The sequence below is a fragment of the Macaca thibetana genome, chromosome 7 (assembly GCF_024542745.1).
Source record: "Macaca thibetana thibetana isolate TM-01 chromosome 7, ASM2454274v1, whole genome shotgun sequence".
Taxonomy (NCBI): Eukaryota; Metazoa; Chordata; class Mammalia; order Primates; family Cercopithecidae; genus Macaca; species Macaca thibetana.
The window spans coordinates 89,089,588-89,113,532 of record NC_065584.1 but is presented as its reverse complement, the minus strand read 5'-3'; the positions used below and the strand labels follow the sequence as shown (position 1 = coordinate 89,113,532).

At 43.2% G+C, this 23,945-nt stretch overlaps 2 protein-coding genes across 2 annotated transcripts; both read right to left on the bottom strand.

Moving 5' to 3' along the window:
* Positions 1-200: 200 nt before the first annotated feature.
* On the bottom strand, positions 201-5,842 carry SELENOS (selenoprotein S). Its single transcript, XM_050796234.1, has 6 exons — positions 5,666-5,842; positions 4,869-5,003; positions 3,259-3,365; positions 2,596-2,685; positions 2,423-2,501; positions 201-873 (listed from the first exon to the last, which is right to left on the bottom strand). Exons 1-6 carry the CDS (start codon positions 5,739-5,741, stop codon positions 794-796), a joined length of 567 nt encoding a protein of 188 aa, XP_050652191.1. The 5' UTR covers positions 5,742-5,842; the 3' UTR covers positions 201-793.
* Positions 5,843-9,485: 3,643 nt separating this feature from the next.
* SNRPA1 (small nuclear ribonucleoprotein polypeptide A') lies at positions 9,486-23,073 on the bottom strand. The gene is made up of 9 exons (XM_050799220.1): positions 22,893-23,073; positions 20,370-20,517; positions 19,312-19,390; positions 15,244-15,290; positions 14,870-14,972; positions 14,184-14,263; positions 13,696-13,771; positions 12,930-13,023; positions 9,486-9,758 (listed from the first exon to the last, which is right to left on the bottom strand). Exons 1-9 carry the CDS (start codon positions 22,972-22,974, stop codon positions 9,700-9,702), a joined length of 768 nt encoding a protein of 255 aa, XP_050655177.1. The 5' UTR covers positions 22,975-23,073; the 3' UTR covers positions 9,486-9,699.
* Positions 23,074-23,945: the final 872 nt, after the last annotated feature.

The following is a 23,945-nucleotide window of genomic DNA, read 5'->3' as shown; positions in this document are numbered from 1 at the left end:
CGTGTAGAAACGCGGTCAGCCTATGAGGAACCTCGAGGCATGATGTTTCTTTATCCCAGTAATTCAGCAACTAGACTCCAAGCACCCGATTTTGTGGATGAACCCCAAGGAGTCTGTCAACTTTCAGAATCACCGCAGCTGTCTGCCACTTGCCAGACTTATTTTGGGTAAGCAATAATAAATAGAGAAATAAGTAATAGTTGGAGGTTGTGAGTAATAAAAAGCTATTTAATGTTTGATAGACAAATTCAAGTCCATAAATCTCCTTGAATAAAGATGCTAAAAATGTTATTCTCGTTTTTTAAATAGTTTTGTTTTTACAAAGTTCTGTACATAAAAATAAATATACAGAAACAAACCCCATCAACTGTCCACATCAGTAATCCTCACTGGTGGGCTCACCATTGATAAGGAAGACATCATTCAACGCAACCTGTCACAGAGACTGTCCTAGCAGCAAGGATTTCTAATTTCAAAAGAACATTACTAGGCCTCTTTTATCAAGACTGCTCATCATCTAGAGGCCTTTACCTACCAACTAGCAATTAACCATGAAATCAATGAATGCAATCACTGTCTCCAAGTGGAATGTGACTAATGACCTAATGCCTAGAGGCAACATCTATACCTTTTGCTGACTGGAGCCCTGACATATGCAGGTGTAGTTAGGAACAGAAATCAACCCCACCTCCCCTTGGCTAGTCACTGTGAAAAGCGTGCGTAAGGCAATTGAATCGAGGGTTAAGGATTCATCTTGCTAATGTCAAAAGCGACACTAACAAGATTTTTAGCTTCATCCGCCAGATGATGGGCCTCTGCGTCCAGGTCTCCAGGAGCAGCTTCCACCTCCTTCACCAGACAAAGGGTTATAACCTAGGATGACAGAAAAGAAGCACAACAGTATTGATAAAATCTGAAAATCTGGGGACATTCTATATCCAAAATAAAATTATGAGAGTGACATGCAAAGCATTGCAAAGATATGGATTCTAAGGGACATTTAAAAAAACCTTTTAGCTGCTATATGAAAAAAAAACAAACCTTTATATTGTGATTGCCATTTGAATTGATTTTCTGGTGGGGAAAAGTCATTCAGCTGCTTTGTCTCAACTCCAAAACACATGCAAAAGAGCCACCAAAAACTCTCTCAAGATGGCCTGATTTAAGTATGTGAATCCACCTATAACAGTGCTTATTGAAACTCACACATTCAAATAAGGGCCGCTCAAGCTACAGAAAACGGATTAAAAAAAATCAAAACAGAATCAAACTTATCACTTCTACCAGTCAGAACAGGGTCATCTGTATCCTTCCCTAACCCCCACCACCCCCCTCCCTTGCGAGTTTCCCAAAGTCAATGGACAACTGGTAACCTGGTTGAGTGTTCAGGTTCTAGGGCCAGCCAGAACTTAAAATGTTGGCGTTACTCCTTACTTGCAGTGGAATATTTGGGCAATTAAATCCGGTGCCTCAGTTTCCTTATTTGTAAAGCCAAGCTAGTCAAAGCCACAGCTCAGAAATGCTGGGGACGCTGAAAGAGGCCATGCATGCAAGCAGGCCACGCATTCTATCTTCTATAATTTCCATTCCTCTCCTAAATATCACCTCTCTGTGTCTAAAAATAAGTTTCCAGCAGGACCATTTAAAAATAGCATTTTCTTTCCAGATGCATCACCTTCTCTACAGCAAGCCAGGTTTAGTCTTCTGACACAAAGGGGATTACAGCTCAGCGTTTAAGGTCAGCCAATTTTGTAGCCCTGCTGCCTTGGAGCCCATGTCCCAGTCTTTCCTCAGTCCTCAAAGACGCCATCAGGCCTCCAGGCCTCTGCTGTGCCCCTTTCCTCCTATGGAGGATACAAAGTCTTCCGCCTTGGTTCCTACAGTGTTCTAGTGTCTTTGTTCTCTCCTTACACAGCAGTAACTTGCAACTCTTAGCCAGAATCACAAAGGATTGCTTATTTTCATTTGGGAGTCCCAAATTCCCAAATTTGAAATTCTCAGGGATGGGATGAAGACAGAGTCCCCAAGGCAGTGTTGCACACAGGAAAAAGCTTTGGATGAGCATCTGCTACTCCTTGTTATTTGCAAGAAACAAGGTGGTCCCGTCTAGAAAGACCAAAACCACTGTGTTCCAGCTCCTTGACACTCATCTGAAGATTGGCAGACAATTCCTCACCCTACTTAGCTCTCCCACTACGGGGCTGCAGAAGGATCAAGTGAGAATACTGTAAGCACAATCCTTCCAAGTATTTAGTGAGGACCTAGGAGGTGGTTTGCATCTGTTTCCTTTATTGAATCTTCACAATCCTAAGGAATTAGTCTTAACTTACGGACAAAGAAGCAAATAATCTTGTTTCTACAAGGTTAACTATATCCTGTAAGTGCTGGAAATTTGTTAACATTTGACATCAGTGGTGCTTACCACCTCCCCGCAATGGCTTTCTGTCCGATTTCCGTTTCACAACGACAGATGAAGTGGAAGGCCCAGGACTGTCTTCCTCCTGTTTGAACACACACAGATGTAAGAAGCAATTAAAACATTCTACTTGGCAATCTTTATCTACTGCATGCCAGCTGGCCGAGGTCTCCAGTCACCTGAGGCTTCTTTGCATTTCCTTTGTAACTTTTTCCTTCTTGCATGCTGTCCCACATTTCAATCTTCTGTCTCCTTTTTTCTTCTTCAAGCTGAGAAACAATCACATTGTACAGAAAGAGTTCAGAAGCTGCCATCTCTGTCAAAGACAACACTAACTCTGATAATTCTTAATTTAAACGTTTTTCAGAACAAACTTCACCCTCGTTTTCTTTAGTTAATAAAACTGTTGTGATCTGGTGGTATGAGTTTAACTCACATAGAGAAGCTTTGGTTTTTGTACACTATTAAAGAAAGCAAAATGTTTCACGAAAAAAATTACTGACTCCATTCTTCTGAAACTCATTCCTATCAGTACATTTTTGGTAATGTGGGAGACACAGGCACATGCACGCACACACTCACATGCATCCTGCTCCAGTCTGTCCCTCCTTTTGTGCTCTGGACCTTTCATTGTAATATATTCACACATCTAGTGTTCCCTAACAATAGTGTATACTTCTTGATATCACCAACACTTACATCACAGGAACTAAAATGCTTACTGAATCTAATGGGATAGGACCTGGTCCTGGAAGCTTACAGACAACACACACACAGGCATCATTATCCACTAAGCCTCAGACAACTTCTATGTACACATTCAAACTGAAGCCAGTTCATACCTGTTTCAGTTTTTCCTTATGCTTTTCAACTTGCGCATTTAGTTCTTCTTGCATTTTCAATCGAGCAGCTGCTAAAGCTTCTTGTCGTTTAACAACAACATCAGGTTCTAAAATGTCAGAAAAAAATGGAGACAAAGCACTCTGTACAATATAAAATAGAAACTTTTGAGTGTCCATATTATTAAAAGTATAAAGAGGTATGGACATCAGACAATGAAACATGTTTTTACATGAGTACTCCTAACCCCTCTGCATATATTTTACTGCTTCAGGGGGCAGCGGTCTGTTGCCGAGCCATGGATTTTAGCCTCAAATATCTACATCACCAGCAACCTGTTAGAAATGCCAATTTCTGAGTTCTCCTGAGCAATTCCGATTCATAAAGCCTGGGATGGTAGCCAGAGCACATCTTGGATACCTCAGTGACACCCACAGTCTCTAGGTTGACTGGAATCCTGGAAGACTACCAAGGAAATACAAAGTTTTCTAAATCATTATCCATCCCTTAATTAGCCCAGAAGTAAGATTCTTAAGTATTTGTTTCTACAGAAAAGAAAAATCCTTCCAAATAGCATTATGAGTAGAAATGAACTAATTTCTACTCATAATGTCTACTCATAGTCTCGCTCTTTGCGACAGAGCTAGACTCCATCTCACAGAAAAAAAAAAAAAAAAAAAGAAAAGACAAAGTCTCACTCTGTAGCCCAGGCTGGAGTGCAGTGGCACAATCTCAGCTCACTGCAACCTCCACCTCCCGGGTTCCAGCGATTTCTCCTGCCTCAGCCTCCCTTATAGCTGGGATTACAGGCGCCTGCCACCATGCCCCACTAATATTTGTATTTTTAGTAGAGACGGGGTTTCACCATGTTGGCCAGGCTGGTCTTGAACCCTGACCTCAAGTCATCTGCCTGCCTTGGCCTCCCAAAGTGCTGGGATTACAGGCGTGAGCCACCGCGCCCAACCAAGAACCATATACTTCTTTTTTTTTTTTTTTTTTTTTTTTTTTTTTTTGAGACGGAGTCTCGCTGTGTCTCCCAGGCTGGAGTGCAGTGGCCTGATCTCGGCTCACTGCAAGCTCCGCCTTCCGGGTTCACGCCATTCTCCCGCCTCAGCCTCCCAAGTAGCTGAGACTACAGGCGCCTGCCACCACGCCCGGCTAGTTTTTTGTATTTTTAGTAGAGACGGGGTTTCACCATGTTAGCCAGGATAGTCTCGATCTCCTGACCTCGTGATCCACCCGCCTCGGCCTCCCAAAGTGCTGGGATTACAGGCTTGAGCCACCGCGCCCGGCCACTTCCTTTTATTTAAAGAAAAAAAAAAAAAAAAAACAAAACAAGGTCTCAGTCAATTGCCCAGGCTGGAGTGTTGTGTGGCCCGATCATAGCCCACTGCAGCTTTGACTTCCTAGACTCAAGTTATTCTCCCGCCTCAGCCTCCTAAGCACTGGGACTACAGGTGTGTGCCGCCACTCTTGGCTATTTTTTTTTTTTTTTTTAAATAGAGACAGGGTCTTGCTATGTGGTCCGTCTTACTTTTAACAAGAGACTAAATCTTAATATAAAGAAGTAGGTGTAAAACCACCGCTTTCATTTCGGTTATCAGGCACTAACCCACAGAAGCCGCAGCTCGCTCCAGCTGCCTCTGCCTCAAGGCTCTCAGCCGGGCGGAAAGCTTCTGAAAGACCACGTAGAGAAAGATGCAGCTGAAGACGATGTACCAGCCATAGCTGGCCAGCAAAGAGCCCACTGAAAAGAAAAAAAAAAGTTTTCAAAAAAACTAAAAATGACACTACTAGTTGACCTTTCCATAAGACTCAACGAACGCAAAGTCAGTCTAACTCCTGACCTCAAAGCCTTCATGGTCTAGGCTGAGGACAAAGCCTCCTAAGTAGATCGTTAAAATATGAACAAGAAGTGCGACACTTCAGGGATCACTGAGAAGTGAGACTTCTCAACCATCTGGGGAATCGGGGGCAGTTAGAGTGTGCAGGGCACAGCAACTGGGTTTTGAAGAATGAAGAGCAACTAATCTGAATCAGGAAGGCAAAGGCCTTTCAGACCTAGGGAACCACATATAAAGGGGTGACAGCGCGGGGTTAGGAGTGTGTAGGGGGCTGTGTGGGGCAGGTCCCAGAGGCAAACGCCAAGGGCCGAGTGACCCCAGTAACTACAACAATAAGGGCTTGGTTCGCAAAAAAAGACTTGCGCAAACAATGGCCAGCCGAGCCGCCTAAGGAAGTGCGGCTCCCGAGAAGACTCCGCGCAAGGTCCGGGCCTGCTGCCCAGAGTCCGCGTAAGCGCCAACGCCCGTCCGTTCCCAGGCCTCCCAGGCTCCGGCGCCCCGAGCAGCGAAGGACGACCCACCGATCATGGTGGCGGCGTGCCCCTGCTGCCCCGCAACGACTCACCCGTGACGTGCAGGAAGCGCAGTCCCTCGGTCTCCAGGGCCGGCCGCGCGGACAAGGAATCCTCTTCCCGCTCCATGACGGCCACCGCCGCCCAGGCCGGCTGCCGCGCCTCCAGCCGGACGCTTCCGGTGCGCTCCCACGCACACGTGGCGCGCCCGGACGCGGTCGTGGTCCCGGCCAATCGCAGGCCGGCCCCGCCCCGACGCTGGGCCAAACGCAGGGGGCGTGGCCGAGGGGCGTGGCGGGGGAAAAATCCCGGCTACACTTGCTGGGGCCCGGACGTCGCGTGCTGGTACCTTCTGTGATGTCTCCTGGCTTGAGTCGGGGTGGAGGACAGACCTCTTTCACGGATTTCTTACCGACTTTCTACTTTCTTTTTTTTTTCTAATTGGACACTGAAGCCAAGGAGGCCGGTGGTCGCCCGGAGGCAGGATTTGCACCCACATCCTTGCCCAGGGCACATTGGACAACAGGGCTCAGTAGGTTGACGACTCCCAGCGTTTGAGGGTTGCAGCCAACGTCCACCCCAAGTGAAAACACGAAACGTGGGCAGCCTCCTGCTTCTGCTGCCAGTGATACCTTTCAGGCCAAGAAAGCCCCCACCGATCCTCAAGGTTCTTTTCTCCAAAATCAAAACTTCTTAGGAAAGAACGATCATAGTAACGGCTCTAACCTGCGTTGAATTATACTGTATCATCACAAGCCACGATCAGAGTTACTCCTAATAGTGTCCTGGCTGTGTTCCTCTGCCTGCAGTGTCGTCCTGCACCCTCTTCCACCACTCAAACGTCACCACCTTTATGGTGACCATAACCATCCTATTTGAAATTTGACCTTGGGTTTTTCTGGAGCATTTGAAGTGCACATACCTAGTTGTGTCTCAAAAGAAGGGTTAGGAATTGGGAATAGAACTGAAAAAATAATGAACAGGTGACAACATCCGAGTGCTGCCTCACCACCGTCGCCAGGAGCAGTGTGGGGAAGGCAAACCCCGACATGAAGCGTGAATGCAATCAGTGTTTCTTCAACGCAGGTTTGCCAAGAAGTTCCTCCAGGGGGACGGCTGCAGGGATTTGAGCACTGACCTCATCAAGGTTTCCCAGCAGTGTGTTCAGAAAGCAATAAAGGAGACCTGGCATTCATGAGCCATAGCAAAGAGAAACCTGAAAGCCCTTTTTCCCCCTTTTGGCCACCTTGAAAATGGACTCCTCAAATGAACAAACCGAGGACTCTGGATGTCATCCATAAAGGCTGTAAAGATAGCTTATCAATTTAATGAGGAATTTTAGGGGAGAGAATATAATTTCCTTCTTCATGTTTGCCTTTCAGTTGTAAAAGATGATGAACCACCATCACTCTTTGCTTTGCTACAGAGTGGTTTCTCACTTGCTCTGGCATCTTGCAGGAAACATTTATGTGCTAAATTGAATGACTTCTTGGAATTACAGCTGCAATTCTCGGTCCCAGATTAGCTTTAAATCCACCTTACATCTAAATACTGATAAACTAGACAGGATGAGCAGGGTTGCCTGACCTCTTTTGTTAGGCTGTGAAGGACATTAGGTACACTGTACTGGGGTCATAGTTCATGGAAAAAAACGGTTAGGCTTCACTTTTCTCTCAGGAAGCTCTAGCAAAACACTTTCAATCAATGCTTGGGAGCAGTTTTATTTTTATATAGTAACTTAACAGGATGGTTTAACAGAGTTCCCCACTTAACAAGGTGTCAGATGAAGACTTGAGAGCTTCAAGAATGTTGCAGTGGGCCAGGAATGGTGGCTTTTGCCTATAATCCTATTGCACTTCAGGAGGCTCAGACGGGAGGATCCCTTGAGGCCAGGAGTTCAAGACCAGCCTGGGCAACACAGCAAGATCCTATCTCTACAAAAAAATTTGGCCAGGCACAGTGGCTCATGCCTGTAATCCCAGTACTTTGGGAGGCCGAGGTGCGTGGATCACCTGAGGTCAGGAGTTCAAGACCAGTCTGGCTAACGTGGCAAAACCCTGCCTCTACTAAAAATATAAAAATTAGCCAGGTGTGGTGGCGGGCGCCTGTAATCCCAGCTACTAGGGAGGCTGAGGGAGGAGAATCGCTTGAACCTAGGAAGTGGAGGTTGCAGTAAGCTGAGATTGCACCACTGCACTCCAGCCAGGGTGAAAAAACAACAACCCCACAAAACTTAGTTATGGAAGAAGATCCTAAATTGCAAAGATTTGTTGTTGCCGGCTTTCAATCCATGTCAATGAATTAAGTCAACACGCACAGTATAAAAATGCCAAAATGTTGCATCTGGTTAAATTAAGGGAATGTTTGCTTTATTTGCCTTGTTTAGCTACCCTATCCTGTAATGTCTGTAATCACAAAGATGGAATAAACTGTAACATTTTAGGTTCTATCATTTGAAAAAGGCAACAATCCTTTTCACTCAGGACTTTGCAACATAAAACGGAAACCAGTATTAACTCATGAAAATAATGCACATTCTAAGCATATAGAAAACCAAAGTATCCTTGTAAACTATTGTGAACTAGTGTTGTATATGTATGTACATATAATGCATATATTCCACTAAAATCTAATAGATATTAAATTATTTGAATGCATGGATGATGGGCTTTTGTTTCAGTTCCTAGCACATTGATCTTATGGTCCTATTGATAGAAGTTACTCATCCTAGCCAGGCATTTGTTACCTTTATCCCTTTAATCAGGTGATCAGGTGTTATAACCTTACCTGGCTTGGCTTGTCTAGAACAGGAAAGGTATTTCAACAAACACTTTGCTCAATGTAATTGCTCAGGTATTATTTGCAGAAAGAGGACAAAGGTGGACAGTAACCAGGACTGTCACCTGTCACTGACTGTCGTAGGCTAAATGATTGGCCCTAATTTCTCATTCCTTCTCACAGCCATATCTTTGCTATGGCAAGGTGAAAGGAGTGTATTTCCCCATCATCCTTTGACTCTGTACTTGGCGAGGTGGCTTGCTTTGGTTAATAGTAAGTGGGCAGAAATAAGTGTGTCAGTTTTGAGTATACATAGGCCTTAAGAAGCTCCTAGTGTTTACTTCTTGTGCCTTTGCCGGGTGAGCTGGCTCATCGAGACCTGTAAAGAAACCAAGCCACCCCAGTTAATCCAGACCTACAGTGATAAGCAGAGTCAACTATAGAATAGTGTTGCTGATTAAAACCCCTGAGTTTTGTGGTGGATTGTTATACAGCATTATTGCAGCAATAGCTAACTGATGAAGTGCCAAGGTTTTCACAAAAGTATATGCAACAAGATGGGATTAAGACTATCATGGCTAAGGGAGATCAGAGAGATGGCAATCAAACAGTAGTGTTTTTCAAATATGAGTAACTTACGCCCCTTTCAACAACAAATGTTCTTGTAGACTCTCCATATGACCTTTATGTTGTTAACTATGTACATATATAAAACTAGAGGCTGGGTAGGTGGTTTAGGCCTGTACTCCCAGCACTTTGGAAGGCCAAGGTGGGAGGATCACCTGAAGCCAGAGTTGGAGACCAGCCGGGGGGGCGGGGGACAAAAAACGTAGCCAGGCTTGGTGGGACACACCAATTTCAAAAATTGAATCATTTCAGTTGTCATATCAGAAGCCGGAGCGAGAGGTAAGTCTGCATTAACAGAAGGGCTATGTGGGAGTAGAAAAGGTGGCCTTTCTGGCATGTGTCATGACACTGCAGAAGCTAGACTCTAATCCAGCCCAGGAAACCTACTGAGAAAATGCTGCCCTCCTGCGTTTCCAATTTAAACATGTCCTTAGATCTCACTGCAAATGCACCGTGATGACACACAACTTGGCAGCACAGTGAGTGGAGTTTATTTTTATAATTTGTAGAAAATTGACATTTAGATTTCAAAACTTATATTACAAAATTATCAGCAGCAGTCTTAAGCATTTCAACAATGCTGATAGATTTCACTTTGCTAACACAAACAAGGCTATTATACCATGTTCGAAAAGCAAGACTTGTTCCAAAAGGGTCTATTATTATACATCTGCGTCACTGCTCAGGACCCGTTTGTGACTGTGTCTTCTTCCATCTCTTCTTCACCATCATCAGTGGGCCCTAAAGAAAACCACACAAGCAAAAGTAGTAAAGTAGTATCAATTTTAGAGACTCTATTCCCTTAGCATGTGAGTGTTCGTTCTGTGGCCACTGTTTGTTAGGCACTGAAGTAGGTACAGAAAGATCAAAAGCAGCCCCTGCCTTTGAGGAACTTATCGTCCAGGGACAGTCTAGTCTGTCTTTGGCAGGTACTGGAAGGGATGGTCAATTTCAAGGAAAGGGGTCACAAAGGTTTCAAAATTGTTGCCTCCCATTGTAGTTGATGATAATTCATTTTTGGTGAAGGTAAAGTCTATACTCATGTGCTTTTCATGGCACTACTATAGGCAAAAAAACCAGAAATACTCAAAAACATTTGGGCACCTACTACATGCCAAATACTGGCAACAGTTCAATGACTTTATTGTCTCTAAATTATGGAAATATGGCAACAATTACCAAAAAATGTTACATTCGTTCAACAATTTATGGCAGATATTTTGGTCAATGTATTCCAGAGGAAAAAAAGTTGTAACTCCTTCAATTGTTTGGGAAAATTACTCAATAATGTCTCACTTAACATCAGTCAGCTGAATTCTTGTATTGGTTTCACCATTCCATCCATTGCAATATGGTATTTTGATTGAGGGCATGCAGAAAATCTGGCCACACAGGCATATAGTTAGAAAAGGGAGGAAGATTTTAATGGCCTATGCAGATAATGATGGATGTTCTTTTTAGATACCATGGTAAAACTTGACAAATGGTAGCTTCCTAAAGGTTAGATGGCAGTATAAAAGTCTGAAACCTTATCAATGAACTTTTCATACTCTTACTTGGTTTATCTTGTACTCTGAACAAATCTTTTACCCATACATGATTTTGTATCATTTGGAAAACAGTGGTTCACCGACTTTTGCAGATCTTTCAAACGTTGAGCCATGTAATTACACAACATCAAAAATGTCACACCCATTAATTCACATGCATTAACATTACTATTGAGTTCCCCAGAAAAGTCTTGAGGTACTGGGAAGGTTATGGCAGTGGACACAAGTTTTCTAAATTTTAATTTTTGCTTCAAATCTTGAATTTTCAATTGTTTTCCTTGAAGTGACAGGCTCACTTCATCATGTTTGAGAAGACAAGTAGCTGCCTCTCAACTGAAACGACTGCACTAGTGCATGGAGATAACCACCTAACTCAAGTATGCAGACATGTGCATCCCCTTTCTGTCACCCAGAATATCAAAGAGATGTGTGCTCGAGGAGTGAGATTTAATGATCTTTACTGCTGCATCCAGGACACTCTTAAGTGAAACTGGTATGCACTCTATTGGGAGTGCAGAATAGGGAAGAATATAACAACTATTATTTAGGCTGCTGCCTTGACTCCTACTGTGCCAGCAGTTCTACCCACTATTGCTCCATCAGTGCAAATGTTCACACAAAAGCAAATAACACCTTGGTGTTATTAGATAAAAACAGTCTTCGGCCACGCATGGTGGCTCACGCCTGTAATCCTAGCACTTTGTGAGGCCAAGGTGGGTGGATCATAAGGTCAGGAGATCGAGACCATCCTGGCTAACATGGTAAAACCTTGTCTCTACTAAAAAAAAAAAAGAATACAAAAAATTAGCCGGGCGTGGTGGCAGGCGCCTGTAGTCCCAGCTACTTGGGAGGCTGAGGCAGGAGAATTGTGTGAACCCATTCCTGCAGTAAGGTGAGATCGCACCACTGCACTACAGCCTGGGCGACAGAGCAAGACTCCATCTCAAAACAACAACAACAACAACAACAAAACAGTCTTCACCTTAGACTCCCAGAAGCCCACAAACCATACAGTAGAGAATTACTGGTCTTAAAAAATGTCTTTTTGGCCAGGCACGGTGGCTCACGCCTGTAATCCCAGCACTTTGGGAGGCCGAGGCGGGCGGATCACAGGGTCAAGAGATCGAGACCATCCTGGCCAACATGGTGAAACCCTGTCTCTACTAAAAATAAAAAAAATTAGCCGGGCACAGTAGTAGGCGCCTGTAATCCCAGCTACTTGGGAGGATGAGGTCGGAGAATCGCTTGAATCTGGAAGGCGGAGGTTAGAGTGAGCCGAGATCACGCCATTGCACTCCAGCCTGGGCAAAAAGAGCGAAACTCCGTCTCAAAAAGAAAAAAAAAAAATTTTTCATTTTTAACTCCCAGCTGAAACATTATTTCCCTAGGAAACTTTCCCCAAGACAGCTCTAAGTAGAGGTCCCCAGTTACATTCATATGAAAACTTGTAAGATGTATTTCAGTTTTTCTTTATTTTATATCCCTAGTGCCCCACATGCTGCCTGGCATAAAGTAGGCATTCAAATGTTAGAACAGTTACCACTTATCAAAAACTTGCTAATGTTGAGCCCTGTGCTAACTTCAGTTTCTTAGCCTCTCGGCAACCTTTTGAGGTTTGGTACTATTATTGTCTCAGATTTAAAGATGAGGAAAGACTTGAAGAAAGCTGTCCAAAGGCAGAGCTGGTGAAGCTAAGATTTGGGCCTCGGACTGCTTGGCTCTAGAGCCTGTGTTCCTAACTACTGAGCTATTATGCACACACACAAATATATACAGGTGAAAGTCCACATGGCTATCTCTAGTGTTCAGTTCACTCCATTGCTGAAGTAATGCTAGCTTCAACTTTAACATAAAACCCTCCCCAGTGCTATGACTTAACTTTCTTTATGAATTACTTTTTTTTTTTTTTTTTTTTTTGGGATGGCGTTTCGCTCGTTGCTCAGGCTGGAATGCAACGGTGTGATCTTGGCTCACCAACCTCCAACTCCCGGGTTCAAGCTATTCTCCTGCCTCAGCCTTCCGAGTAGCTGGGATTACAGGCATGCACCACCACACCCGGCTAATTTTGTATTTTTAGTAGAGACGGGGTTTCTCCATGTTGGTCAGGCTGGTCTCGAACTCCTGACCTCAGGTGATCTGCCTGCCTCAGCCTACCAAAGTGTTGGGATTACAGGGGTGAGCCACCGCGCCCAGCCCATCAAATACTTTATCTTCAAAGAGCATTTAAAGAGATTTCATATATTAGATTTGACGTAAGGAGGCACTATTCTAGCATTCTGGAGTCATGGCATCTAAATGGTTGTGAGAGTTACACTTTGAGTGTAACATTAATTTGAACGTACAAAGAACACCATTTGCTCACCCGATCTGCGTTCTCTGCCAGGGATCTGACCAGACTGCAGCAACCCCTTCAGCCTCTCCACTTCAGCCAGAGTTGAAGCATTTGCTATAGCATTCTGGAGGACAGACGGCAATGGAGATGGATGATTAACTTCAATCAAGTATCAACTACCCAGAAAACTAAGTATCAATCACCTACAGAAATTCACAGCAACTTCTCCATTTGGAATATTAAACACTTCGGTGTTGGGGGAAGAATGTTATTGGCCCACAAAAATAAAACTAGAAGCCAAAACACAAATTTCTAAAATTGGTGAAGAGATGCAGGCCTTCTTATAAAAGAGTAAATAATCACTCCACATGTCCTAAAATCATAGTTAAGTGAAGTAACTATTTGGAATTAAGTTACTGAATAATTTAAGGAGGCAATATTATAAAACTAGGGTCCCTACTGATCAGCCAAAAGGATTTGCCAGACAGCAAATCTTAGAAAGTAAAAATTAAGGCAAACACTGAGACAGCATACCAAGGTAACTAACTGTTCAAAGTGATAAATGCACCCTGGAAAATGAGAAAGACAAAGCTGCCTCCACATTAATCAGCTTGTGTAATTTTAAGTCTGATCAAATAATAACTTTATGCTAGTTTTTCCTTAAACAGAAATATTGTTATATGCTAATAACTGTGGGAAAAAAAAATCTGCAATGTTCAGAACATGTTTATTATCCAACTTTGTGTTCTGAACCCATCTTAGCTCGTTCCAGTCAAGAAGCCTAACACATGATTACCTTGATTGCTTCTACATCCCCTGGAGATGGCCCACCTTTCTTTTTGTCAGTTGGCAAACCAGCACCTGGATTAAAACTTAAGAGGGGGAAGAACATAACTGTTAAACCTAGACCAACAGAAGTTGCTTCTCTTTTACTTTCAAAAGCTTTTGAAAGTAATTCAACCAGTGTAGTATCTTATCTTTGTTAACAAACTGATACAAGAACTCTCTCCTTCAGAAACACCATCCAGTTCATCTTTCTATATGGAAAATAGGATGTACATGGTATCACATTGAGACTGACTACTGAAATATTTGCTCTGCTAACCTGGTAGAAATTTCTTGTGATGTATGGACCATTGATGTACATGGACTATAAGCACTCAAATTTAATACCACATTAATATGTCAGAGTTTTTGGTTAATTTTGTAGGAGACGAACTGCCAGACAGATCAGATCATGTTTCTGAAGGTGAAGTAGAGTTAAGTTGGATATCCGTGTCTTACGTTTTGCTTCTCCTGGCAATATCCTTTGCAAGCTGTGCACCCCGTTTGCCCTTGAACATTTTCTCTGCTTCCTGACGCTCCTACAGCGACACCACACACAGAGTTAATGGAAATAGGAATACCACATGCATTTAGATGCATTCCTCAGAAGACATGGAAGCGAACTCTCCTACAATACTCCAGGCTGGTGAAAATACCAAAAAGCCAATTTCAAATTAAGAGAAGACACAGTGGTCTTCTTTCTTTGGTAAAGCTCCCTGAAGAAAGTTCACTCTCCTAGTTCCAAGGAGGGGATCCCAGGGAACTAAGAAGGCAATTATATAAATAATAAAATAATGAACTCCTAATAAAGGGAAAAACCTTCCTAACAAACAGAGCTGCACAAAAGTGGGTTACATTAAGTTCTCCACTAGGAATGTATCTAAGCAGACAATCCAGAGTGTTCACTGTGGCCTCAACATTTTGCAAACTTTGGAATGGCCAGCATTACATAAAAGAGCTTTAACTTAAAGTTCTATCATAAACTCTGCTATTAGAAAAAAATTTGACGTAACATTTCCCCCCCACTTTCATTACAAACTAATGGTAAAATTTACTTATTTAGACAATTTTAATAATCAGTGATAAAAATATAAAGAAAAACACACAACTCTATAATGACTCACAAGCAACAGATTACGACTTACTTTTAGTTTCACTTTCTGGAAATCCAGTACTCTGACTTGCGGAACTTTATAAATCACATACAATCTGTAATGCTTCTTATTGGTTACCGGATTTCTTAGAATACTACAAGAAAAAAAGTAACACAATGGCAAACTTGTTCATGGCACAGCACTCAAAAGGTCTGTTTGAATAGTCTAAGGAACCTATAAATCAAGGGAACATTCACAATTCTTCACATTTCAACATTGTAACAATTTACCATTAAGGAAATATATTCAATATTTCTTTGTAAAAGGCACTTTTAATTAACTGATTACATTAAGGTCAAGGCTGGTAAAAGTAATGTTATTTTAAAGGACTTCATTCATTTTGTCACAATATGTAATTCCCATACCTTAGGTAAGTCAGTGATTTGAGAGATGCCAGAGGGTCCAGATCACCCTGTAAAGTAATGGCCACAGGTAAGAACACGAATACTACATGCTATTTTGAGATTTGGAAAGGGAGAGTGCTTTTGAAGCAAGTTGTCTTTTATTTATTTACTTAACTTTTACTCTCTAGCACCAAGCCCAATACTAGCACATCACAAATGTTTAAATAATTTCTTTCTTTTCTTTTTTGTGAGACGGAGTCTTGGTCTATCGCCCAGGCTGGAGTGCAGTGGCACAATCTCGGCTCACTGCAAGCTCTGCCTCCCAGGTTCACACCATTCTCCTGCCTCAGCCCCCTGAGTAGCTGGGACTACAGGAGCCTGCCACCACGCCCGGCTAATTTTGTTTTGTATTTTTAGTAGAGACGGGTGTCATGCATGAAGAGACCACCAAACAGGCTTTGTGTGAGCAATAAAGCTTTTTAATCACCTGGGTGCAGGCAGGCTGAGTCTGAAAAGACAGTCAGCGGAGGGAGATAAGGGTGGGGCCGTTTTATAGGGTTTGGGTAGGTAAAGGAAAATTACAGTCAAAGGGGGGTTGTTTCTGGCGGGCAGGAGTAGGGGTCACAAGGTGCTCAGTGGGGGAGCTTTTTGAGCCAGGATGAGGCAGGAAAAGGAATTTCACAAGATAATGTCATCGCTTAAGGCAAGGACCAGCCATTTTCACTTCTTTTGTGGTGGAATGTCATCAGTTAAGGCGGGGCAGGGCATTTGCACTTCTTTTGCACTGATTCTTCAGTTACTTCAGGCCATCTGGGTGTCTATGTGCAAGTCACAGGGGATGCAATGGCTTGGCTTGGGCTCAGAGGTCTGACAAGGGGATTTCACCATGTTAGCCAGGATGGTCTCGATCTCCTGACCTGGTGATCTGCCCGCCTTGGCCTCCCAAAGTGCTGGGATTACAGGTGTGAACCACCAGGCCCGGCCGTGGGCCTCACTCTTATTAGAAATCATGTCCCAACACGGCCCTGCCCTGAAGAGAAACTTCTGGAACAGACGCAAATTGGGTAGATGGCGGGGGAGGGGTGTGTGTGTGTGCAAGAGTCACAATGAGAAAAAAATACAGATAAAAACAGGGAGAGCAGAGCCAGAAATTCTCAAAAAGCAAGCTGGCATCTTCAAATAAGTCACAAAAACCACCAGAGGGAGCTCTAGAGCTTGATACTGTTTTACCCCCACTGAAGATGATCCAAAAAGGAATAAAGAACAAAGTGGTAACATTTGTTACATACATAGTGTAAAACATAATGGTGATGTAGTGATGGGTTTCAAGAATAAATATGTAACAAGCTGAAGGGTGCTGAAATGTTGAAGGTCACTGTACTGTATTGTTTAGGAGGGTAAAGGTGTCAAAGTTTAAAATTAAATGTTGAAGGTCACAGTATAGTGATCTTAACATTTAATTTTAAACTTTTATAAATATGTATGTTTTAATTTCTAGGATGCTAACTCAAGACTGAAAGAGAGTAAGTAATTTCTAAACCATTAGAAGCAAAAATGGAATGACAGAAGGAGAGCATGTACAATAAAGGAGAGAAAAAGGATTGAAAAATGGATGGTACAAACAGAAAGCCCCAGAACAGAGAAAAGACAAACTGGAACACATCAGTAATTACATTAAATGTAAACAGACTAAATATAAATAATTCACTTAAAAGAGCTTTCAGACTGGATTGTAAAAAATTCTAATCAGAGCCAGGCGCGGTGGCTCACGCCTATAATCCCAGCACTCTGGGAGGCCGAGGTGGGTGGATCACAAGGTCAGGAGTTCAAGACCAGCCTGACCAACATGGTGAAACTCTGTCTCTACTAAAAAAAAAAAAAAAAATACAAAAATTAGCCAGATGTGATGGTGCCCACCTGTAATCCCAGCTACTTGGGAGGCTGAGGCAGCAGGAGAATCTCTTGAACCCGGGAGGCAGAGGTTGCAGTAAGCTGAGATCTCACCACTGCGCTCCAGCCACTCCGTCTCAAAAAAAAAAAAAAAAAAAAAAAAAAAATTCCAACCATACAGTTTTCAACAGATAAATCTAAAAGACAAGAAGTACAGAAAAGTCGAAAGTAAATTTTGGATGGAAAAAGATTTATCATGCATATAACTAACCAAAAGAAAGATTGTTTTAGTATATCAGGTAAAAGAAACCCAAAAGTAAACAGCATTAATAGAGACAGAGGGTCACAACATAATAAAAAGGTTCTGTTCACCAGAAAGATATGAGTAATTCAAAATTTGCATGTATCAAATAAGGCAACTTCAAAAATATACAAAACTAAAATTGACAGAACTTCAGGGATAGTCAAATCCACTACCATGCTGTGAGATTCTAACATACCTCTCTCAGTAACTGATAAGCCCAATGGTCTTCATTTTTGCAAAGAGCTTTAAATACAACTATAATTTCTCTAACAACACCTATCATGAGACACATTGCCTATAAATACGTATTTCTGGTTGAATATTTCACACACTTTAGAAAGGACATGGCCATGGACCAGTGCTTTCTTACATTTGTAGTCAAGCATCTCCTTGAGAATCTGAAGGATGTTATGGACCTCGTCCACAAGGAAAGGAACACAGTTCATTCTCAACAATCAGGAAAATATGGGAGGAAGGTTAGGTCACAAAATTAAGTTATGCGATTTTTTTTTGAAATGGGGTCTCACACTATTGCCCAGACTGGAGTGCAGAGGCATGATCATGGCTCACTGCAGCCTCCACTGACTGCTAGGGCTTAAGTGATCCTCCCACTTCAGCCTCTGAAATACTTGGGACCACAGATGCACGCTACCACATCTGGGTTGTTTTTTTTTTTTTGAGATGGAGTCTCACTCTTCGCCTAGGCTGGAGTGCAGTGGCATGATCTTGGCTCACTGCAACCTCTGCCCCCTGGGTTCAAGCAGTTCTCCTGTCTCAGCCTCCCGAGAAGCTGGGATTACAGGTGCCCACCACCACACCCGGCTAATTTTTGTATTTTTAGTAGAGACAGGGTTTCACCACATTGCCCAGGCTGGTCTCGAACTCCTCACCTTGTGATCCGCCTGCCTCGGCCTCCCAAAGTGCTGGGATTACAGGCATGAGCCACTGTGCCTGGTCTTTTTTTTTTTTTTTTTAAATTACTTATAGAGAGAGACGAGGTCTCACTATGTTGCCCAGGCTGGTCTAGAACTCCTGGGCTCAAATGATCCTCCCACCTTGGCCTCCCAAAGTGCTTGGATTACAGGCATGAGCTATGGCACCTGGCCTACAATATAAATTTAAGCATCCAGTGTTTAAGTGAATAATTTAGGTTACAAAACAATATACAGTATTTCAATTATGTTAAAAATTGGATACACAGAGCAGAAATTTAAAAAGCATAGAAACAGTTCCAAGTGGACTGTTCATCTAATGTGAAGAGTAAAACAAGGTTTTTATACTAGAACTGTTCAACAAGATTTAATGCACATCAGATATGTAATCTAAAATTTTCTAGTAGCCATGTTAAAATAAATAGGTGAAACTAATTTTAATAATATGCCATTTAACCTATTACCAAAACATTACCATTTCAACATCGATATAAAATTACTGAGATAGTTTACTTTTTTTTTTTTTTGCACTTAAGTCTTTGAAATCCAGTGTGTATTTTATAGTTCTACCACATCTTATTTATAAGTAGCCACCTGTAGTTACTGGTACTGTATTGGACACTGCAATTCTAGAAAACAACATAGCAGTTTACAACTCTGGAATAGAGGAAGCTTAAACATCAAAAGGGCTACAATAAAGAAAAAGATTGATACATTGGACTGCACCTAAATTAGGAACTTCTCTAACAGGATATCCTAAGTCAAAGTGCAAGTAAGAGTAGGAAAATATTTGCAACATACAGCTGCAGAACCCAAAAGGCCCAGATCCTGAATTAAGAAAAAGACAAGCGGATACTGAGATCATTTTCTATGAGATTTTCTAGATTTTGTAAATTTTCTGTAGGAAGCACATAGTACCTTTAATCCCACCCACCAAATACATTTTCCTTCTGTGCAACTTACCAGTTCCACGAGACTATTATTGGTGAGAATGAGTTCTGTCAGACAGGGCAGAGCCTGATCAAGTCCCTCACCTATACGGCTAAAATAAAAAGAGTCTTAGTAAAAGTGAAAATTAAATAAGCTCACAATTTTAATTACCTCCTTGCTCAGAGGATCTCAGAGAGACACTTACAGATCCTTCTTCCAACACCCTGACAAAGAGGAAACAAAGCAAAAAGAACCCTTTTCTGAAGCCACAGCATCAGCGACAGAAGTGGGATTTTAGAACCCCTGCCTATGGGACACTGCCTGGGGCTAATTCTACTGTCACACTGTCTAGTGGAACCTGAGAAAAGGTGCAACTCCTGGGTGGCACAAATTACTTAACTCACTTCATGATTTTTTTGTGCAGGCAGTGCAGAAATACAAATAATTCTGCATTCACAGCTCAGGTACAAGACACAACAACTATACTATAGGGGAATGGTTAACCTATGAGATATATTTCTATCTGAAGGAAATCCCACTCACTATCCAGTACCTTTAAAGACATTATCTACACACCAAGTGCTTTTTTTCCAATAAAGTTTACACAGAGCTGATGAAGACAGGGTCAAAAAAGATCTCAATTTCAATAAGTAACAGTCTAGAAATCAGTTGCAGTTAAAAGAAAAAATAGAGACTCTCAGTCAAAAGTATAATTGTTACCTTTATATATGCTTTTACTATGACCCCTTTGATAATTGTTCTAGAAGTCAAACTGTATACAAAGCAACATGCTCTTAATTAGAAACTTACCATGAAAATAAAAATACATGATTTCTGAACAGACACAAGACTAGACTAAAGCCAGGTTAATCTCTAGATCTCTATAGGAAAAGTGAAGTTCATTTCTCATTTTAAGAAAAAACATGTATTGAACGTGGCTTCCATTATGGAAAAAATATTTTTTAAAAATATAAAAATTAAATTAAAAAAACCATGTAGGTTTAACCGGTAGTACGTGCTACAACTTCTTCAGGGAACACTGCAACATTTACCCTAGGGGGAAAAAATTACTTTCCCCTATAGGCACTTACCATATTCTGTTGTTGTTCACTAACAATGTTTTCAGTCTTCTCAACAAAGGAAAACCATCCAGTTTCCTGATCTCATTGTCAGAAAAATCAATAGCATCAAACTGGTCTAATGTAGCACCTAGATTTTCAATGACAGGAATTTTATACCCTGTAAAATGGAGGAAAAAAAACACACAAGAGGTATTAATATAACTAAACAGCCCCTTAAAACATTAGCAGTATTTCATAGTATCTGATTCCAGGCTTTGATTTATTCAGGAAGCATTACCTAGCACCTATGCCATGTCATACATGCCTTGCCACTGTACAAGATACTAGAGAGAAAATGCTGAACGAGTCTCAAGTACCCAGTGCCATGAAGCTTACAATCTAATGACAACAAGGACAAGAACAATAATAATGGGTGATATAGGTAGCTAACATTTATAAGAACATTTACAAGGTGCCTCACACTGTTCTAAGTCATTTGGGCTAGTTAAGCGGAATCCGCACAACAGGAATTTACACTTTGAGCTGCTTAGTCTCAGTGCCCAAACAGCGTTCAAACATTGTGGATAACAGTTCTCCACTCTTGCATCTCCACGGGCCAGATTCTTAGAACCCATCAGAACAGCCTCAAGATATGACAGTTCTCCCTCCCCTCCCCCAGCTACAATTTAGAGTTGAAGAACTCAATGGTTTACATAGAGTAATAAACCTGTGAACACTCAAATGTTAATTTGTCCAATTTGAGCATAATTACTGTGTTAGGCACTATAAGAAAAGAAATATTCTGAAGAAGCAAGGTCTACTAAAAAAGAATTCACCCAAAGTTAAAGGGCACAATTCAGAGCTATACTACACGTATTGCATCAAAATACGTATTCTCAATATTGCACGTACTCCATAAAGAGAAATGGCAGAGATCATCAAAAGTGGTGAGTTGGGCCGGGCGCAATGGCTCAAGCCTGTAATCCCAGCACTTTGGGAGACCGCGGCGGACGGATCACCTGAGGTCGGGAGTTCGAGACCACCCTGACCAACATGGAGAAACCCTGTCTTTACTAAAAATACAAAATTAGCCGGGCGTGATGGCGCAGGCCTGTAATCCCAGCTACTCGGGAGGTTGAGGCAGGAGAATCGCTTGAACCCGGGAGGCAGAGGTTGCAGTGAGCTGACATCGCGCCATTGCACTCTAGCCTGGGCAACAACAGCGAAACTCCGTCTCAAAAAAAAAAAAAAAAAAAAAAAAAAAAAAGTGGTGAGTTGCTCTTGAACTGAACCTTTCTCTAACAAACTTAATTTCAACAAAATAAAAATACTGGGGGCCGAGCGCAGTGGTTCACGTCTTAATCCCAGCACTCTGGGAGGCCGGCGGAGGCGGATCACCTGAGGTCAGGAATTCGAGACTAGCCTGACCAACATGGCGAAACCCCGTCTCTACTAAAAATACAAAAATCAGCCAGGCGTGGTGGCTCACGCCTGTAATCCCAACAACTCGGGAGGCTTGAGGCACAGGAATCACTTGAACCGGGGAGGTGGAGGTTGCAGTGAGGCGAGACCACACCACTGCACGCCAGCTAGGGTGAAAGAGCGAGACTCCATCACATCACAACACAACACAACACAACACAACACAACACAACACAACGGGATTTCCCAAAGGTCAGCAAGAAATCTAAGCAGAACACAACACACAACACACCACAACGGGATTTCCCAAAGGTCAGCAAGAAATCTAAGCAGATCCCGCAGCGATGCTGCTCCAAAGCCATAGGTCCCCGTGGGAACAAATCTCAGGCTACGGCTGCATGGTCTTATCCCCAGAGAAGTTGCTCTTCACATCCTTTTTAAAGTCGTCTCCTGAAATGCCAACTAGCTAGCTGCCCTCCCAATATCTTACCAAGTCTTGCTAAGGTTGAAATAGTACAGGAATCTGAATAATTGCGAGCGCTTCCACAACTTACACACAGCACAGGGCGGTGCAAACCTGGGTCACACAGTTCAATTTTTAAAACGTCTTCATAAAGGGGAAACGCCAGACAAAGCTACTAAGTAGAAAATACTGGGGGAAACAATCGCTGTTGTTCGGGGACTTGGTTTACTCCCTCACATTAGGAACAACGAACACATATCCCATCTACGCTCAAAATATCGTCTGGCGGCAAGTATTAAGAACCAATCACTCGCCCTGCACTAGCGTTACAAACATTAACGAGCCGCTCTTCCGGGCCCTCAAACAGAGCCAACTGCGAAACAGCCAAGCAAGGCCTAATAGAGCCCCACGAGTATGCACCAGGAAGTAATGAAGTCACTCGTGCCTGTCAAGAGGCACGGCGGTAAGAGAAGGCTCCAAGAGCCTAACGGGATGCTCATTTGGCAACAACGGCAAGAATCAGGCCCCGCGTTCCCTGCGCAGCCCGGTCGGAGCCCAGACAACCGGCCCGCGGGCCAAGCTCCGGCCTTCGGTGCACGCGGCAGAGCGCGGATAATAAGGCGACGCGGTGCCGCCCGGGGGCTGGCCGCCCACGCCCTCGGACTCACCTCGGAGGTCCAGCTCCCGGTCGCGCACCGCGTTGGTGTACTGCGCCGCCTGCTCGATCAGCTCCGCCGTCAGCTTGACCATCCTGCTGCCTCCCGTCTCCTCGCGCCGTGGAAAGCCCGTGGCCTCCCGCCAGCGAGACGTCCCAGCGTGCCCCGCGCCCCACCGCCAGGCAGCACCAATCGCAGCCGCCGAGTGCGCGCGCAGCTCGCCCGCCAGGCCGAAGCAATCGAAGAGCCACGCCTTCGGGGTCGTTCTTGCCGGAAGTCTTGCCGGGCGCGCAGGGGCTGTGTCTGGTTCTGGGTTCTTTCCTGGGGTGTGTTTGGAGTCTGGAGAACCTATGATTCCAGACGTTGGTGTTTAAAAGTTAAGGCGAATGTGGAAACATCCGAGGGGAACTTTTTCATGCATTAGCGCACCTTGAGGTGGGACGGGAAGCAGTGACTGCTCTCCCTCCACCAGCCGGCGTGGGGACCCGTGGGGTTCAGTGAAGGGTCCAGGAGTTCAGGTACCCGTCCTGGGCCTGGGCCTTGGCTCCGGGTTACAGTGAGAGATCCCGGGCTAGGTGGCCCGCCTGGGGCAGGTCGCCGGGACAACCCCACAGCTCCGCAAGTCCAACCTGGCCTAGGGCATGGTAGGGTTTGCGGTTAAGCTTGTGGCCTTTAGACTTCTGAATATTCATATGAAGTATGATATACAGAAAAGTGTGCATATGATGAATTTACAGCGTGATTAATGACCAGAGTGAACACAACTGCTTAGCCGACACCGAGATCCAAAAAACCACTATTCTGAAAGCCTTCCTCTTTCCCAAAGGCAACCGCGAACTCAACACTACAGATTCGTTTTGCTTGCTTTTGATATAAATAGAATCATGCAGTATGCTTTTTTTGGCCTAGTTTCTTTGAGTCTATATTATGTCTGGAGTCCATCCAGGTTGCCTACAGAGATGGTTTGTTTGCTTTCGCTGCTGAAGAGAGTTCCATTGTATATATTATACCATAAATTACTTATTCTGCTGTTGATGGACATCAAAGTTGTTTTCTGTTTAGGGC

Coding starts and splice junctions, on each gene's coding strand:
- SELENOS (XM_050796234.1), bottom strand. CDS start 5,741: ATGGAGCGGGAAGAGGATTCCTTGTCCGCGCGGCCGGCCCTGGAGACC. Junction 5,004..5,665: donor GCGCTTCCTGCACGTCACGG/GTGAGTCGTTGC, acceptor TTTTCTTTTCAG/TGGGCTCTTTGCTGGCCAGC. Junction 2,502..2,595: donor GAAATGCAAAGAAGCCTCAG/GTGACTGGAGAC, acceptor GTGTTCAAACAG/GAGGAAGACAGTCCTGGGCC.
- SNRPA1 (XM_050799220.1), bottom strand. CDS start 22,974: ATGGTCAAGCTGACGGCGGAGCTGATCGAGCAGGCGGCGCAGTACACC. Junction 14,973..15,243: donor AAATCACTGACTTACCTAAG/GTATGGGAATTA, acceptor TTTTTCTTGTAG/TATTCTAAGAAATCCGGTAA. Junction 14,264..14,869: donor TCCAGAAAGTGAAACTAAAA/GTAAGTCGTAAT, acceptor GTGTCGCTGTAG/GAGCGTCAGGAAGCAGAGAA.